The sequence below is a fragment of the Octopus bimaculoides genome, chromosome 2 (genome assembly GCF_001194135.2).
Source record: "Octopus bimaculoides isolate UCB-OBI-ISO-001 chromosome 2, ASM119413v2, whole genome shotgun sequence".
NCBI lineage: Eukaryota > Metazoa > Mollusca > Cephalopoda > Octopoda > Octopodidae > Octopus > Octopus bimaculoides.
Window position 1 is genome coordinate 36,880,104 of NC_068982.1, and position 16,110 is coordinate 36,896,213.

General features: G+C 32.4%; 1 protein-coding gene across 4 annotated transcripts in view; it reads left to right on the plus strand.

Moving 5' to 3' along the window:
- Positions 1-16,110, plus strand: part of LOC106873450 (dystrophin) — a 562,674-nt gene that overhangs the window by 3,041 nt on the left and 543,523 nt on the right. For all 4 annotated transcript variants that reach the window (XM_014920808.2, XM_052976364.1, XM_052976366.1 and 1 more), the window contains exons 2-7: positions 3,649-3,729; positions 4,938-5,030; positions 7,494-7,585; positions 11,077-11,157; positions 14,864-14,979; positions 15,650-15,969. In XM_014920808.2, the coding sequence (XP_014776294.2) occupies positions 3,649-3,729; positions 4,938-5,030; positions 7,494-7,585; positions 11,077-11,157; positions 14,864-14,979; positions 15,650-15,969 (783 nt within the window). The remainder of the gene's footprint in view (positions 1-3,648; positions 3,730-4,937; positions 5,031-7,493; positions 7,586-11,076; positions 11,158-14,863; positions 14,980-15,649; positions 15,970-16,110) is intronic.

A 16,110-nucleotide genomic window follows, 5' to 3' on the forward strand; every position in this document is an offset into this window, starting at 1 on the left:
ATGTAGGAAGGTATGCATCCTGGCAGAGGCTTTGGATTTAGGTCTCACTTGGCTTGCCGGGTCTTCTCACGCACAGCATATTTCCAAAGGTCTTGGTCAGAAGTCATTGCCTCGGTGAGGCCCAATGTTCGAAGGTTGTGCCTCACCACCTCATCCCAGGTCTTCCTGGGCCTACCTCTTCCACAGGTTCCCTCAACTGCTAGGGTGTGGCACTTTTTCACACAGCTATCCTCATCCATTCTCGCCACATGGCCATACCAGCGCAATCGTCACTCTTGCACACCACAGCTGATGCTTCTTAGGTTCAACTTTTCTCTCAAGGTACTTACACTCTGTCTAGTATGCACACTGACATTACACATCCATCGAAGCATACTGGCTTCATTCCTTGTGAGCCTACGCATGTCCTCAGTAGTTACAGCCCATGTTTCACTGCCATGAAGCATGGCTGTTCGTACACATGCGTCATACAGTCTGCCTTTTACTCTGAGTTAGAGGCCCCTTGTCACCAACAGAGGTAAAAGCTCTCTGTATATATATACGTATGAGTATATATATATGTATGTGTGTATATACATATATATATATGTATGTATATATGTATACATATATGTATATATAACCTGTCATGAAAAATTGTGGGTGGGGTTTATGTGATTTTTTAATGCACCGCAAAGCTGTCAGTGGATATACTCTCTTTTGAAGCAGTTGGCACTGCATCTAACACGACCCATCATCTGAAATTTTGACACCTCCTTCAGGTTTGTTTTCCTACATAACTCATAAAGTAAATTTGGAGGGACTGTGGCTGTTCATTTGTGGGTAACAGGGAACCAATGAGGTGATAGACTTGCCTTTGAACTTTGATGTCGGCATAAATTCATGTTTAACCATCTTCATAGATGCAGTAAACGATGTCATTTGAAATGCAGAGTTGTATTGTTCAGGAAATCCTTTGACTGGATGGAACTGCCTTCTAGAAGATCCATAAGAGGTTGAGAAGGAGCTGGTCGTGCTGGCAATGTTACCTGACCACCTGAGCAGCACATACCATTTGTTTCATTTGAAAATTTGAAACCTCTGCAGAAACAAATCATTTTTATAAGAATGGGATGGAACATATCTGAAAACAGCTTCAGGAGTTGTGAAGAACGAATTTGTACATAATCTGTTTCTGAGAGCTATTCTATTGGACCTCTGTCTAATCATTAAAACATTAATTTAATGATCCAGCATTAAGTACTGCAGCATACCTTTGCTGATCTTGGGAAAGTCTCCTCTTCCTTCTCTCTTGAAACTCTGTCTGACATGCTGCAGCATGTCTTTGCTGATCTTGAGAAAATCTCATCTTGCTTCTCTCTTCATACTCTGACACACACTGACGCACCATTCTGCTGTGGTGGCCATAAAGATGGAAAGTTGCTGATGCATAATGTTGTTCACATTAGGGTGTAAATTATTCATTTATTTCAAATATAATAGAAATTAGACGATCTTAATGCTATCACATTAGAATTAAAAGTGAAAGAATGAAAGTGAAACAATATTATAGCCTTATCACATTATAGATGATAAGCAGCTTTCTTTATTATAGTACAGATGTGACTAATTTGGCAAAACATTACTTTCATTATTGAAACATCGTCACTCTCGTAATGCAACACTTTGTAATTTTGATTGAGATTGAAATTATGAAACTATTTTCACTTTCTAATGAAACCTGGTCGTTGTAGAGCAGTGTCTTTCAAATAGACTATAGCTGGTTGTTGAGATAACATAGAATATGTGTAAATGAAAATATAGTTTATTTGGTAGCCCAAAAATTACTGAATATTTTGATACCCCACATGTCAAAATGGGCAACCTAATTTTGGAATGCATAAGGAACAAACACGCATACGCACACATACTCTTTCTCTCTCTCTCTCTCTCTCTCTCTCTCTCTCTCAGTATAAAGTATGAAACTTCAGAGTTTCTCTGTCATCCGCTATCTTTGTCTTTCATCTTCTATAGAAACTTGTTTTCTGTCTCTGTTTCTTTCTCTTGTCTCTGTCTTTTTCTTATTTTGTGTTTCTCCCGCTCATTCTGTAAAAACTCATTTGAAGAGAGCAGGAATTGAAAGAAGAGAAAGCGAAAAGGACAGAGATAAAGAAAGTGGAAGATGTATGGACGTGTGTGTGCATGCGTGCACGTGTGTGAGAGATTGAGTGAGTGAAAGTGTGTGTTGTGATGATTGATGTCTTTTAAGGTACACATATAGAACAAGTGACGTCATCATATAAAATGTTAATGAAACATATGTATGATGGTGTAAGTTGTTGTTGTTGTTGGCACTCCGCCGCTTACAACGTCGAGGGTTCCTGTTGATCCGATCAACGAAACAGCCTGCTCATGAAATTAACGTGCAAGTGGCTGAGCACTCCACAGACACGTGTACCCTTAAAGTAGTTCTCAGGGATATTCAGCATGACACAGTGTGACAAGGCTGACCCATTAAATTACAGGCACAACAGAAACAGGAAGTAAGAGTGAGAGAAAATTGTGGTGAAAGAGTACAGCAGGGTTCGCCACCATCCCCTGCCAGAGCCTCGTGGAGCTTTTAGGTGTTTTCACTCAATAAACACTCACAACGCCTGGTCTGGGAATCGAAACCTCGCTCCTATGACCTCGAGTCCGCTGCCCTAACCACTGGGCCATTGCGCCTCCATGATGGTGTAAGTAAATATCTTATAAACAACAATTTGTCATGTTTTGTTTTATTTTCTGTGTGTGTGTTACTAATTTTCTGTGAACTATATTATGGGTGAATGGATTGGGTAGGCTCTGTTGGTTAAGTTTGATTATGTGTATGTACCGGCCTGGACAAGGTTTTTCATGAAAGACTGGCAGTTGGCTATGTGTGCAAGTCTCCTACGTGTTACCAGCACTGTCCAAAAGAAAAGGCTGCTGCTTTAGAGCTGATACAGCTTGGCATCAGTCATTTCAAGTATTGCTCTCAGAACACAAGGGCCCAGAGAGATACGACAAAGTATTATGTCTGATTTGTAACAGTCCTACCAATCGACAGTTTGCAAGTGCAATTTTTTTGTTAACTTGAATGAATGAATAAAAGTTAACTTCACCTCAGCAGGATTTGAACACAGGCCACAATGATTTGGAATAGAATGCCACTAGGCATTCTATTCAATGCCAGTTTTAATGTATCCTGAAATTATCTTTGATAAGTAAACGTTTAATTTTACAGAATAACATCAATTTGTGAAATTTTATATAAAGCGTCTTTCATAAATAAATTTAGCTAAATTATTTTAATTATAATTTCATCACTTTTTAAAAGTATCTTCTTGAAAATATGAAGGACCTGAAACTAAATTAGAATTTCTAAGTTAATATTGCAAAACTTCTCTCTTAAATCCCATTTTTCTATTAAATTGCTTTAACCCAATTTAGTTACTTATTCTTGCCTTTCTTTGAGAACGTAGCACTCCTACACAAAACTGACTTTTACTGGCTCAAGGTTGTTCTTAAATCCCACCAGGATTGTTTTCACTTGAAACATTTTTTTTTATTAAGCAAATAAAATAAATTAAAATGTGCCCTTTTTTCTTTAGAAAGGTAACATGAATGATTTTTTTTTTTTTTTAACAGAAAAGAGAAAGAGGCTGTTTGCGGGTTCATCACATCAATAATGTTAATCGTGCCTTATATATTCTTGAAAAAAATTATAATGTAAGTAATTATATTTAGCTATGCATTTTCCAGATGTTGACATAATTAAATATTTCTAACAACTTTAATTCTCCAATTTTACATTATTTCTCTTCTTTAATGTGTGAATTTCCATTTTTTATGATCTTACAATGAAAGCCTATTGTTTTATAACTTGTATTGCTAGCATTTAGACATTGTTAATTGATATTAATATGGAACATACACATAGACACATAATCTTGATTATATTCATCCTCGACTGTGTTCACATTATCCATCTCTGGCTAGTTGCCTATATGCAGCATATACTGGGATGGAATGGAATGGAATGGAATGGAATGGATACTGATACATTTATTTTGGAAAATTGTACCATTCTTTTCTACAATCTAAACTTAAGATAGTTCAGTTGTAATTTTAAGTAAAATGATCTTCCTGCTATTTGCTATTCTAATGCATTTAGAATCTTGATGTACTGACATTCAACTGTTATTAAGTTTAAAACTATGGGCTGCTCACATGGGGTGTTAATAAATTCTGCCAGTTTGGTGAGGGACTTTATGAAAGTCAAGTGGGTAAAATGTGAATGGCAAAAAAGTTCTGATAACTGCTATCTCTCTTAAGTAAGGGCTTTCAAAATCACTAAGCCATCTGATGAAATAATTGTGTTGCCACATCTTCAATATGCTTTGGACAGCTTAGAATAAGAGGCATATTTAAGTCCACAAGTTTAAAAAATGTGCTCAAATATTACATAGCAGTGACATGAATGCTTATTTGACCAATTGACTAACTGGACATTTCATGAAAGCCTATGTAGAGTATTTAACCTATATGTTCTTAAAAGTTCGATCAGCTATATATGTAGCATATGGCTGTTCAAATGCAATAAGAAATTGTTTCTATGTATATGAAAAGCAAGTTATATGAAACATGGCTATAAGTGAGAACGATTGATTTGGGTTCAAATTTTACCATCTATTGGGTATGTAATAATAATTTATTGAGTGCATATTGAGAAAATAACCTGACATGTATTGGAAATGCTAGGAGAAAAATGCTGTGATGGAATCTATGTGTGGTCAAAATTGCCCATGGAATATGAGATTGCTTAGAATTAATATGTATGGAGACATATTTTCATTTCCCTTTTACTACTGATATGTGTCTAATATATTCATAACAGTAAGCCATAACTTTGTTTTGTTTTATTTTATTATTTCCAGATAAAACTTGTAAATATTAGTAGTAATGATATTGTGGATGGCAACTGTAAATTGATTCTGGGTTTGGTATGGAGCATTATTGTTCATTGGCAGGTAACTACTTCTCTACTAATTCTTAGATGTTTTCTTGAGTTGTAATTGCTTTAGTATCTTTATTTTCTTGCAAAAGAATTTTTTTTAAATTTTAATTTCCTCTCTTAAAGTTTATTTATGTCAGAAGCTATATATCATTTTAGGTCTGTAAGTTTAAAATTGTATCTAGAGTTGTTTTTATTAGATGTGTTTTATGTTTATGATCATATTTCTTTTTGCAATAATTAACTTGTAACATTTTAAATGGTCTGTATTCATTATACAATATTTGTCATTTCTTTCTATTGCTTTACATTTTACATGCAAGTTTATAATTTTTATTCAGTTAATTACAGATTAAGTAGTTTGTAACTATTACTCATTTTTAAAATTTAATGAAAACAGAATGGCTCCTACAATAGATGAGTTAAATGGATGTTTGAAGCTTGAGACTACTGACATAAGTTCAAACTAAAATCAATGAAATACCTAAAGGTTAAATATACAGGATCAAATATAACATTGGTTTCAAATTTTGGCACAAGGCCAGCAATTTTGGAGGTTGGGGTAAGTCAATTACATCAACCCAAGTGCTCAATTGGTTCTTATTTTATTGACCTGAAAGGATCAAAGGCAAAGTGGATCTTGGTGGAATTTGAACTCGGAGCATAAAGATTGACAAAATGTCTTTAAGCATTTTGCCTGGTGTGCTAATGATTCTGCTAGTTCAACACCTTAGAATCAGATGTAATATCCAAATGAAAAATTGTGTGACTAATATGTGTTTTATGCATAACTGAAAAATAAGACTTTATAGGGGTAATTAATAGGAAATTTGTGAAGCAATGATTATAGTTAACTTACACAATTCTCATATAGTTTTCATTATTAAACATGTTGCTTCTGAAAGGCTGCAAAAGCTTGCAGTGTATTGTCTAAATCTAGTTATATCTGGATTAATTCTCTTTTTATGCATTATACCTAAATCTTAGTTCAGAGATTTTTCTGATTTTTTTAGACGTTATCTTCGTATATTGGTATTTCTCATTATAAATCAATTCATTTTTCTTCTCATCCATAACCATCTCTTTTCTCTCCCAGCATCTTTTTTAATTAGATACATTATGATACTGATGACCTGTTTAGCTCCTTATTATCCTCCTTCTTACAACTTTTATTTGAGTCTTGTTATGCATCATCTCATCTCTTTGTTGAGAAATGGCAGTCTAAACTCATTTAAAAGGAATTACAGCAAAAACACAAGTGTTATTTTGAGGAGAGAGAACTTCGTCCTCTCTTCACTTTTGGCTCCCAATTTCAAGAAATTTCATTCTTTATATATGTTAGGATTTCTTATTTTCCTTGTTTATAAGGCATTCTTGTATTGCCTCACTGCATCAAAAGAGACTTGGTTTTCTATTAATTTATTAATCAAGCAAAATCCAAATATTTGTTCCCCAAAATGCATTAGTGCAAAACAAGAAAATAAAGTGTTAGGCAACTGTGTATTAATAAAGTGTGTAATTAAAAAATATAAGTTACATCTAGGTAGTGTCAAGTATGTAAATTTATCTAAAGGTGTGTCATTGAGGTTAACTTTAATAGCATTTTCAAGGTAAATTATTATGTTGGTAAATAGGAGAGATGCTAATGAAATACAATAGCGATAATTCAGATATTTTTGGCTTTGGCTTAAAATATGTCAGTCAATTGAAAGTAGCAAAGCATAATTACATAAACTTGTTAGTACTATTAATTACCCAGTGTTTACCTATCACTAAATGAAGGATAGTTTGGCTAATTTTTGAATATATCTGCTATAATTGCAATAAAGTTAGAAAGATTTCTGCACCTAGATTTTCTTGATAGCTGTAACCAGAAAGGATTTAACTATCTTCATAAAGTGTATTTTTAGGTGCTTGTTGACATTTGAAACTCTACTTAAATGATAATTAAAATACTGTCTTCAAAGTTATAACATTTTTCTTGTGAAAATTTATTTTAGAAATATAAAAGAAAATGAAAAGCAAATGCGCAGTATCTTTTGCACCTAAATTATTTTCCATTTCTAAATATAACCTCTCTCTTTGAAGAGAGAGAGAGAGAGAATATAAAACTTATTTAATAACTAAACAGGTTTTATTAGCCATCTTATGTGAAAATCATATTTAGCAATTTTGAAATTATGTAGAAGGGCCATATAATTAATTCTGCTACTCAACTGCTAATGTCTTAGTTATTCCTTACATATGCATATTATTATAATTATTGGATTTCATTTTCTGTGTAAAATGATGATGTCCAGAATATGTTAAAGAAATGGATGGATTTGTAAAAATCTACTTTTAGTAAAGTTTTGTTTGCTAATATATGTGAAAATATGTTACAAAGAATACTGTTAAATGTAAGTGATAGTTTTAGTTGTAATACTATAGTGTACAGATGCTAAAATCATGTAATCACAAACTGTCTTTAAATTTATAGGTCAAAGATGTAATGAAAGATGCCATGGGAGAACTGCAACAATCAAACTTGGAACAAATGTTATTAGAATGGTGTAAAGAAATCACTAAAGAGTATGTATTTGGCATGTGACCTTAATGTGTTAAAAATGACATAACCTGTCTGTATAGTCTTCATTTCTCTCTTTAAAGTAAAATAATATTTGGTAACTCTATCTAAAGACGTTATCTGTTGTAATATTTACATAATATTTGTGAATAGCTATGTGTCCGTTTCATTATATGAAACATTACTTGTTGAAATTCAGAAAAATATTAAATCTTTTTATACTTCTTTCCTTAAAATTTTTATCATAAAGATTCATATATAAGTTTTGGTAATATCAAGGGTAGCATAAAGAATTGATATTTTGTAGCAGAAGATTTTCATTAAGACTGAAAACATTTTATAATTGTTAGTTTCATTCACAAAAGTAAGTGATATATATCCATTAAAGGGTGTGAAATAAAGCAGTTTTGGAGATGGATAATTGTACAAATTTAAACATTTACATAACATTATACCTTTTTTAAAGCTAATTATTTAACTATACTATTTATCTATTTGGTTACAGTAGTTCTGATGGTTGTTTCGGGTAACTTCCAATTTGCTCTGCTTCTGCAGACCCATGGCACAGATTTTTTAATTAAAACATGGATTCACTCATCTCCATTCTGTCATTTGAGCTTGAAGCCACTTACTTTTAAAATACAAATATGTATCCTATGTTCACTTTTTAATTAATATTATATAACTAATTTAATTGATGTAATTTGTAAATCATAAATGAAGCTACTAATTTGTTATTTAGATGGCATGTATAAATTAAGTGAATATCACTTCTTAGGCTTGAGGAACTGAAAAGCAAATCCACTTGAAACTTTGTGGTTAGTTAAAGTAAAGAAATATTTAGAGATCAATGATTACATAAACAGATGAATAAAATTTATTGCTGTTATAACAGCAATTAACATATTCCATGAAGTCCAGTCTTAGTAACAAATTACATCATAATAATAACTGTTAGAAAGAGAGACTTGTTTTTTAACTCCTCCACATTGAACATTCCTGTTTTACCAACTCTTATTTATTAATGAATAGGCTACTACCAGAGTGTCTTCCTTGTGGATATTAATTAACAAGAAAATATATATTCACCTGATCACACATCATTTTCACATATCCAAACCAACTTTTATTTTACAATGTTTGAGAGAACTATTCAGGGTAACACCATAGAAAAATATTTTGCTTTTCTTTGAAATCATAAATTTATGTAATAAATTCTAAAATATTCAGCTTTTTATTATCCTTTCTTTTCTTATTTATATGCATGTTGAGTTGGCATCTCAACAAATTTTATATTAAGCTCCAAATTCTCTGTAAGCCTTTAAAAAATGAAAATTTAAAAATAAAAAAAAACGAAAACTTAAAATCTTAAAAATCAAAAACTTGAAAAAAAAAGCAAAAGCTTAAAAAAAGAAGTCGGTGTTCCACGATTTTCTTTATAAGGTACAGTATTTTGCTATTGTTACATTATAGTTAAATTACTTGGCTATTACTCTGCTTTTCGAAGCTCTTTAAAACTACATGATTCTATACAATAGAAACTATTTTGTTCAGCCATTTAGTATATTTACTTATTTTGTATTAATGTATATTCAACAAGTGATGGAGTTAATTAATGCATTCTTAATGATTAAATTATTAAGTATTACTGTTATGATATAGTTATTTTTTAAATATGAATATTGTATGTGGAATTTATTCTAATAATACTTAGTGAAGCAAAATGGTTATGTTAAAGGTTGATGGTTCTTCACCTTTTGTAATTTAGTACCTTCTTTTGCAAGATAGCATCTTACAAATGACCTCTCAGCCTGTTTTTAAAAAAGAAAGAAAAATCAAACTGAAGCTAATTTTGTTGTAGTTTATTATGAATATTTGCTTTCCTTATGCAGCATGTGCCTCTTTGTAGATATGTATGGATTAATGCCTCTCATGTTAATTTTTTTTTCAATCATGAAATTTATTAAATAAGGCAAGGATTTATGTAATGAAATTATATTGGACCTTGATGTATCTTCTATCAAGTTTCTGTTTACTGATGATATACTGTTCTATTAATATTTTAATCCAAACAGGTTTTTTTGAAAATTTGTTTAAAATATGAAAAATGTATTTACTTTAAATATCATGTTTCTTAGAAAACCCTTCTAAATATTTAGTACATGTCATAGCACTCCCTTTGTAAGCTCACAACACCACTAAAGGAGTAAGGGTACATGCTACTGTTTAGGCTAAGAACCACTGCTCTAGACATTAGGTATACTATTTTTATTCTGAATCTTGGAGTAAACCTAGTATCAGTAATCAACAAAAACTTGTCTGTCCTACCAGTGTTAATGTTATTAAAGGTTACATGTTGAAATATAATCAACATATCAGTTTAAACTAATATCTTAAATCCATTTTAAATAACATTTTTGACTTCACAATGCCTAGAATGTGATTCTTTTAAGATTTCAGGTGATATTCAAAAAGTAAATAAAAGTATGCAGTGTATGTGTTGAAATAATTTTAAGATAGAATATTGTAAAGCTTTTAAATCACCAGAGTAGATTTTTTTCCTTGTTTACTTTCAAATTAGCCTCATGAGTGTTAAAATGTTATGAAAAAAAAAAAAAAAATTAAAAAAAAAATTAGATGTACAGTTTCTTTTCGCTTGGAATAACTAGTGTATTGATTGGAGTTATTCTCTTGGACTATATGTCTTCAACAGCATCATTAGAGACATTTACAAATTACTATAAAATTGTCATTAAAATTTATTTGATTAATCAGCACAATTATGTTTGTTAACTATTTTGTTTCAATCTCAGCTAATGAAATAGAATATCAAGCATGACTGTGTGGTTGAGAATTTCACTTCCTAACTTTGTGGTTGGTTTTGCATTCAGTTCCACAACACAGCACCCTTGGCAAGTGTCTTCTATTATAACCTTGGGCTGACCAAATCCTTGTGAGTGGATTTGGTTGATGGAAACTGAAAGAAGACTGTTGTATATAATATATATGTATGCATGTGTCTGTATTTTTATTTACATATGCAATTGTTTGTATGAATGTGTGGTGATCAGGTTCTCCTGTCAATAAATCATCCAGGCACTTTGTTCCTCTTAAGCCATGTGAAATAAGTGACCCTTTACTTGGAATACAGGTAAGGATTAGCATCAAAGAGACATCTGGGTTGTAAAACAATGTGTCAAATAGCATATTCATCAAACACATGCAAGCATGGAAAAATGGATGCAAAATGAATGAACTGCATATAGTTTTATTCTTGAAAAATAAATGGTTATTAAAAGAAAAATACCCTTTGATTGAACACTCAATAATTACAGATTGATGTCAAAGAAACTAATTGAATATATGAATAGTGAAATAAATGCAATGTTTAATTGAAAGTGTGAGTAATAAGTGACGAGTAAATCAAGGATATTATTTTTTCAGGTGACATTAGTTGTTAACTAATAATCTAATATATATTAATTTTGTTTTTCAGCTATGATAAAGTTGAATTAAAAAACTTTACAACAAGCTGGAAGGATGGTTTAGCATTTAATGCATTAATACATAAACACCGGTAAGTCAAACTTCTTTTAATTTAGTTAATGACTAAATGTTTGTTACAAGGTTCCACTCCAGCAATTATCTATAGCAATTAGAATAAAATCAATATTGATTAGGTTTCATATTTCTAGCTTTTTGTTTCAAATTGAAATGCAGACCAAAATGACTGAAATCATTTAAAGAAACACACACACACACACGCACGCGCAATTTACAGTTATCTACATTATCTAACTTTCTTATTCCTCAAATTTTATTTTTATGTAAAATATACCATAGCAATAAATGACAGCAACCTGTTCAGGAAGTGAATCTTTGAGAACATTCAAAACTAGCTGACTGTTTAACCAACAAGAAAGAATGCATCAGTGGGATGAAACACAATATGAGATTGTGTTGAACTGTGGAAAACCCAAGTGCAGATTTAATGGAAATATATTTATTTTAAAAATAGAGATTAGAGGTTTTCTGTTTTTCTCAGAAGTGTTCCTTTCAAGTGGTTAGTTGAGAGAATCTAAAATGGGCAGGATGCTTATTCTTTTGTATTTGTTCTGTTGTTTATTTCTCACCCCAGTGTGCAAATCTTGAGGCTCCTGCTCATTGCTTGGTTGCCTCTGTGAGCCTATAAGGAATGTGTATCTAGTTGCAAAGGTATGCTTAGTGTCAGGAGAGCTTTACAGTATGAACAAAGCCACCAGTGTGTGGTTGAGTTCATGAGGTGTAGGTATCAATGGATTAAAGAGATTTATTGGTTCTGTGAGTAGTCTAGTGTAGGTTGAGTATAACTAGGCTTAGTTCGTTTCTATTGATGTCTGGGAGAAACAACATCCAGTTGTGTTGATGAGGTTTTAAGCTGAGTGAATCGCTTGCATGTTGCTTTCTAAAAAATAGAAAGAAAAAAAGCTTCTGACTAATAATAATAATAATAATAATAATCCTTTCTGCTGGAAGCACAAGGCCTGAAATTTTGCAGGAGAGGACTAGTCAATTACATTGACCTCAGCGTTTAACAGGTATTTAATTTGTTGACTCTGAAAGGATGAAAGGCGAAGTTGATCTCAGCAGAATTTGAACTCAAAATGTAAAGACAGATGAAATGCTGCTAAGCATTTTGCCTGGCATGTTAATGATTCTGCCAGCTCATCACTGTAGTAGTAGTAGTAGTAGTAGTAGTAGTAGTAGTAATCCTTTCCACTATAGGCACAAGGCCTGAAATTTGGGTTGATGGGGCTAGTTGATTACATCAACCCCAAAAGGATGAAAGGCAAAGTTGAGCTCAGGGGAATTTGAACTTAGAACATAAAAACATGTAATGCCGCTAAATATTTTGTCCAGCATGCTAACAGTTCTACCAGCTCACTGCTTTACTACTACTGCTACTATACTACTTATATAATGATAATAATAATGATAATGCTAAGAATAATAAATTTCCTGATGCAGTACCAGACAGGGGCTCTCTTGGCTTCTGATCTTAACTGACTGGAAGTGTTATCATGTACATTGTTTTTTCTTGGTATAAAAGATGAGCTACAGCAAGTATTCTGCTCAAAACCACAGATTTGCTTGTCAATTGTTTGACCATAACCACTTGAGCATGTCCCTTAGTGGTTGATGATATGTGCATCTCTGATCATGAGCAGAAGTAGTAGGGGAGCATCATAGCCATGTGTTGAAAGGAATTCTTTGGAGTTTGAATAATTTACCTCTGGAAACATGGGTGTTTCATTCAGCATCCTTAAACAACCCTTATTGAGGGACCTTTTGAGTGGAATGGGCTACTCAACCTGAAGAAAATTCTAACTGAACCCCACCTGCAAGGTCATGTGCTGTTTATCTTGATATGAGATCACCTTGTTGCACACACATAGTTATGAAGCATGTGCCTGGTGTACCCTTATCAGACGGGCAGTCATGATGGGTATACTGGGCTTCATATATTTTATCCCAGTGTCATCACTTTGATGGCATGCACTGCTCTCTCACTCAATAATAATTATTATTTCTACTCTAGTCAAAAGACCTTGAAAATTTTTAGAGAAGAGGGATAGTTGATTACATCAACCCCAGTGCAGAACTGGTACTTATTTCATCGACCCCCAAAAGGATGAAAGGCAAAGTCGACCTTCATGGAATTTGAAGTCAGGATGTAGCGGCAGATGAAATACCGCTAAGCATTTTGCCCAGTGTGCTAACAATTCTTATTTCTTTATTGCCAACAAGGGGCTAAACATAGAGGGGGCAAACAAGGACAGACAAAGGGATTAAGTCGATCACATCGACCCCAGTGCGTAACTGGTACTTAATTTATCGACCCCAAAAGGATGAAAGGCAAAGTCGACCTCGGCGGAATTTGAACTCAGAACGTAGTGGCAGACGAAATACGGCTAAGCATTTCGCCCGGCGTGCTAACAATTCTGCCAGCTCGCTGCCTTACTCAATAATAATATTATTAGAATGTCCTAACAAGTGATTCGACCACCAACCTTTGCCAATAGCAGAGAATGATCAGGTGAAACTCACATGGGATATGCTAATCAACAGAGATAAGAAGCTGCAACATAGCCAACTAGATATTACTCTCTCATGGAAGGAGTCCGAAAAGTAGACACTTGTTAAAGTAGCTATAGTTGCAGACCAGAATATTGTGAAGACAGAGAATGAGAAAGTCAAAAATTACCAAGATCTAGCATTGGAAGTGAAGCACATCCATAGAGCCTGAAAAGTGAGTGTGATACCTATCATGATTGGTGCACTTGGGACCATCTCAATGAAAGCAATATACTAGCATGAAAAGCTAAAAATACCAAGCTTCATAGGAAGTATACATTTGGCAGCAATACTCAGAACAGCGGATGTTGAGGAAAGTGTTGTGTCTCTGAGCTGAATAGTGACATAGATAATGCAAGAAAAGAAATAATGAAGATAATAATAATGTTAATCCAATCATACTGTTTGAAAATTAGTAAAGTTTCTTTTACAAAAATATTCGATATCCTCATCATTCATTTAATCCAAAGTTGTTTTATTCTCCCTATTACTATTAACTGAACTACTACATTGTCCACTCACCCTTATATGAGAATATTTAGTCAGAATCAACTCCAAATTTCAACATTTATTTAAAGGTAAATTTATCTTTTTATGTTTCAACATTATCAGTTGGCCATAAATTCTTCCAAGGGTTAACCCTTTTTATACAATATTTCTGTTGAAATACACTATTGTTCATTGTCACTGTTGTCCTCTTCCTCTTTGTTTGCCATACGTTTTCCTTGCTGGCATAAGCTGGTGTTTGGAACATAAAATAACATGAAATTCTGATGGAAGATTTTAATTAAAATCACTTTAAAACAGGGAGTTAGTATTGTAGAACCAGGGGCTGTCTTGTTCATTTTGGTATCAAAAAGATTAATTATCTCAAATTATTTCAGTCCTTTCTATCTTTCTCTTTTGACATCTTCCTTTCTCAGTCTGTCAGTCATCTCAATCAAGTAGTATAGAGACAGGCTGTTGAGTTAGTAATATTTGATGGTGTATGGTTGGTTGTTAGACATGTCTTGTAAAACATAGAACTGAAAATATATTACATATTCACTATGTAATGAATGTAACTCTCTCTTTTTCTTTTGTTGAAATTGATAAAATAAAGATAAATTAAATTGTAAATATGTATTATAACAGCATTGTATGTTTATATTTTAAATCTATATTCTTAGATCTGAGTTATTTTCATATGATGATCTTTTGGATAAAGACAATTACTATAATCTGTCACATGCTTTCAATGTTGCACACCAACATTTGAATATTGATCCATTATTGGATCCTGAAGGTTGGTGAATTTATTTAATTTTAAAAAAAATATTTTAAATTGATAATTATTCATAATAATTATTATGTTTTGGTATTTTTAAAAGCAGAAAGTAATAGAAATTAAAAATAATTGTTATTTCTATTTGAAATGGAAAACTTTATTTTGCATATATATTTATATATTTCTTTCTCATGTTAGTCTGAATTGAGGAATTTTAAAGTAGGTTACTTAACATTCAGATAGCTACTAGTGTCCCCCACCTCCTAGTTTGCTTTAATCTACATTCATGTTCAAGGTTGTCAGTTGTCCTTGAAACAAAATTAGGAAATTGATTCCTTTATATTTAGAACCTGTCATAGGGTTCTAATTTTGTTTTACTTTACAGTTGTAATTATTCCTCAAATTAATTAAATCTGTCATTCACACTGATTCTGACCTGATTCAATACGTCTTATGTTTTGAAATGAGAATTATTGAAAAAAATCTTATATTTCCATTATTAATTAATGAGTATACATTATTTTCCTATGCTAAAAGAGATTAGTTAAGTTAGATTACTGTTGCCCCACTATATTGGTAATTTCTTCTGCAAAAGTTAACAACTTAAATGTTTCGGTTTACCTTCTCCATAGAAGCTAAATATGTGATGTGTGATTATTGTGTTAATATTACTATATTTTCATTACAGATGTTAATGTAGACAATCCTGACAAGAAATGCATTATAATGTATATAATGTGTTTATTTCAAGTCCTGCAAAATTCAAGCAATAATTCATCAAATGAAACAAATACAAAATTAGATTCAGTTAAAAACTTACAAGCTGAAACAACTTTAATATCATCTTCTCCAAAGAGTATTGATGAGCACAGTGTACCTACACAACCTGCAGCAACTGTTACTACTGAATCCAGTTCTTCACTTACTGTTGAAGATGATATGAATAAAATAAGTGCAAAGTGTATGGACAAGACTAACTATGAAGCTTTGAATCCTGCTGCTGCTGAGGTAGGAAAAAAAAAAACATTTTGCTTAGTTTTTAGTTCAAGTCTGAATAAGCACCTTTGTAGTCAAATCAGTCATCTGCTCACCTCTTTTCTCTCTCTCTCCTCTCTCTCTCCTCTCTCTCTCTCCTCTCTCTCTCTCACT